Below are 2,797 nucleotides of genomic sequence, written 5' to 3'. Positions count from 1 at the left end.
CGAACATGGACGCGTGGTTAATTCCAACAGAGTTGCTGCTGGAGTGTACGGGAGCAGCGGCGGTGCTGACCTCGAGCTGGAGCTGGAGGTGGAGACGGGCGCAGCGTAATCTCGAGCTGGAGCAAGAGGCAGATCAGTGATGGCCTGAACGACGATTCCGATGACCAAGGTGACTACTGTCATAGGGGCATAAAGGCCATTCCACATCCATTTTCTGACTTAAACTAATTAAGAATTCATTAAAACAGAAACTGGGGCAAATGATCAAAAGATTGAAGAAAAATGGGGCAAATGATCTAACTCTTAACTAAAGCAGGGCAAATCATCAGCTCCCTAAATAAAGTATGGCAAATGATCCAATCTCCCAAAGAAACTCTTCACCGCCGAGGCTCGTCGGTGGTGCGCCGCCGTGCCGGCCTGCCCCCTGTAGAGCCTGCGTCCGCCGGGCTAGCTGGCCGGCGCCTCTCCGCCGTGGATCTGGCCTCATCCGCCTCGCACTCCCCACCCGCATCGTTCCCCAACTGCTCCTCCTTCCGCCACCAATTCAATCTGACGGGACGAGAGCAGGGGGAGCACGGGCGCGTCCGATTCGGTGCAGTCTCGTGGTGGTGCTTTGGCGGGCATCTTCTCGTCTCCGAGCCGCCGAACACGACAGATCCCACCCGCGGCGCCGATTCCATTTTACAGTGAGAGGTCAGGCTCGGTGATTTACTGACTGAACTAGCTTGTTACATTCATCAGATTTATTGGTTAAATCAGTGGTTGGATTCAGATGTGCAGGATACTGTGAGTCTGTTGCCGATGCGTATCTGAAGAACTTTGCATCAAGTTTCATACAAATGTTCTACTAGTTTAACTGTTTCTTTTCTTGCTTCCTACAGTTGACCTGACCATTGCTCACACCTTGTATGCTCATATCCTCTTGGAAAGATCCTTAATAGTGAATGAACTCAATTTCCCCACAATCTTGTATGTAGTCTCTCACCATTGCTGGTCTGAGTGTCTGACTGTTCTGTAGCACTTCTCTGATTGTTTGATATTACTATTAGAAGCCAGAATAGATTTGCTTAAATCTGAAATCTGTTTTGGCCCCTCTGCATTTGGTGTAGTATGGTGAGCCCCATTTAAATGATTCAGCAGGTATTGGTGGTCCTGATCATGGTGTAGTATGTTTTTATGACCTTCCATTCAGTGCTCTGCATTTTGATGATGAGAATGTCTGGTCATATTAATCTCCGGAGGATAGCAAAGTTAGCTTTTGCTGTTTATGTATATTTCCCCATGACGAGACCATGTTTATTCATGAGTATTTTCTTGATTCAGGGTTTCAAAAACTAAGCTCAGTGAGTATTCAGAAAAGATTGAAGCACTAGCTGCCACACTGGCTGCTTCAGTGGTATTTTTTTATCACTTTGATTCATATTTATGCTGTCCCCACTCTCTGTTTAAACTGGTTTCTCAGATCAGTACATGCCAGCATTACTCATACAGTCTAGCTTCTAGATACACCTCCATTACTATCTTTTGGATGCAGAAAGAAAATGAAAATCCAGTTGATGAGATCAAAGAAGAAAGCTCTTGTGAAAGAGAAAAGGCTGAGAGTCCAATATCCTTGTCAGCAGGATTGCGAAGGAGATCAACGTAAGTAAAATCTTGCCCCTTTTTTATTTGTTTCTTTTTCTTACAGTTACAGCTAATGAACTAATGGATGCAAATAAGTAGGGCTCAGGTGGAAGCTGGTACAAGCAGTCATGATAGAAAAGAAAGAGAGACTGGAGGGCCTATTAAATTGGATGCAGAAGCTCAGGCTAACATTGAGAAGCATAGGTATGCACCCCCTTTTTTGGCAAAGTTTCTTGTGGACCCGAGAATCTGGCTTAGTGCCCTCATCATCTTTTATCTGCATGAGTAACCAGTTTACTGATTTGTTCATTGACTCACCTTGCTGTCATGAAAAGTGTAGGTATAATCAATGCTATGTTCGATCATTACATGTTCTTGTGATGTTTTAAGACCTAAGCATTTATACTTGGTGGATATCCTCTTACTGTGTTGGATTTCTAACTGCACAGGGACCTGCAAGACAGTCTGATAGACGAAATGGTTGACTTAGCACGTCAGCTGAAGAAAAGTAGCCTTGTAGTGAACCAATCCGTACAAGATACAGAGAAGGTAGGTTTTTCTGTTGCCTTGTGAGTTGTTTCTTCTGTTGATGAAGTTCCCTCAGCTCCCTTTTTGTGGATGTTTACTGAGAAAGCTCACTTGCTGGGTACTACTGATGCAGATCCTTGATTCCACTGAGAGAGCCATGGAGCATAGCTTGGCGAGCACCGGCAGCGCAACGGCGCGAGCCTCTGAGGTCTACTCGCTGGCCTCCAAGACAACCTGCTTCCAGTGGTTGCTCATTTTTCTGATGACCTGCATGTTTGTCATGGTGGTTATGCTCATACGGGTCACCTGATGTCGTTCGCTGCGACCACTGAAAACGGTGTCATCAGTAGCCGTTAAGATTGTACAATCTTCTAAATGATCCTTCTGAACATAAACACGAACCAGTTTTCCGAAATGAGCATTGCTTCTCATCGTCATTGTGCAGTTCGCTGAAGAAAGACGCATCGGCGCTCAGTGCACCAAGGTAACTGTCAAGTTTCAGAGAACTCTGAATATTGTGGCTTGAGAATAGACTTAGACTTATTCTGCATTGATATATTAGTCAAGAGTATTGAAAACATTCTTCGTCCTTGTTTCCGTTTTTGCTCTTTGGCCATAAATCAGATGTCATATTAACTTTTTTTTT

The 2,797-nt window shown here is 44.8% G+C and overlaps 1 protein-coding gene across 2 annotated transcripts; it reads left to right on the top strand.

The window, feature by feature from the left end:
- The first annotated feature begins 553 nt into the window (after window positions 1-553).
- Window positions 554-2,703, top strand: LOC119345367. 2 transcript variants are annotated; one of them, XM_037615480.1, is made up of 6 exons: window positions 554-693; window positions 1,324-1,396; window positions 1,535-1,641; window positions 1,720-1,827; window positions 2,073-2,172; window positions 2,285-2,703. In XM_037615480.1, exons 5-6 carry the CDS (start codon window positions 2,101-2,103, stop codon window positions 2,459-2,461), a joined length of 249 nt encoding a protein of 82 aa, XP_037471377.1. In that variant the 5' UTR covers window positions 554-693; window positions 1,324-1,396; window positions 1,535-1,641; window positions 1,720-1,827; window positions 2,073-2,100; the 3' UTR covers window positions 2,462-2,703. The 2 variants fall into 2 exon arrangements, with proteins under 2 accessions (XP_037471377.1, XP_037471376.1); XM_037615479.1 differs by lacking the exons at window positions 554-693; window positions 1,324-1,396; window positions 1,535-1,641 and having other exon boundaries at window positions 1,709-1,827.
- The last annotated feature ends 94 nt before the right edge of the window (window positions 2,704-2,797 follow it).

This window comes from Triticum dicoccoides, unplaced genomic scaffold (assembly GCF_002162155.2).
Source record: "Triticum dicoccoides isolate Atlit2015 ecotype Zavitan unplaced genomic scaffold, WEW_v2.0 scaffold230088, whole genome shotgun sequence".
In the NCBI taxonomy this organism is placed as follows: domain Eukaryota; kingdom Viridiplantae; phylum Streptophyta; class Magnoliopsida; order Poales; family Poaceae; genus Triticum; species Triticum dicoccoides.
This window is presented reverse-complemented; position numbering and strand designations above follow the sequence as displayed.

Excerpts from the sequence above, each read along its gene's own strand:
- LOC119345367 (XM_037615479.1), top strand. The coding sequence starts at position 1,709 with ATGCAAATAAGTAGGGCTCAGGTGGAAGCTGGTACAAGCAGTCATGAT. Across the intron at positions 1,828-2,072 it reads GCTAACATTGAGAAGCATAG|GGACCTGCAAGACAGTCTGA; the intron begins GTATGCACCCCC and ends CTAACTGCACAG. Across the intron at positions 2,173-2,284 it reads CCGTACAAGATACAGAGAAG|ATCCTTGATTCCACTGAGAG; the intron begins GTAGGTTTTTCT and ends CTACTGATGCAG.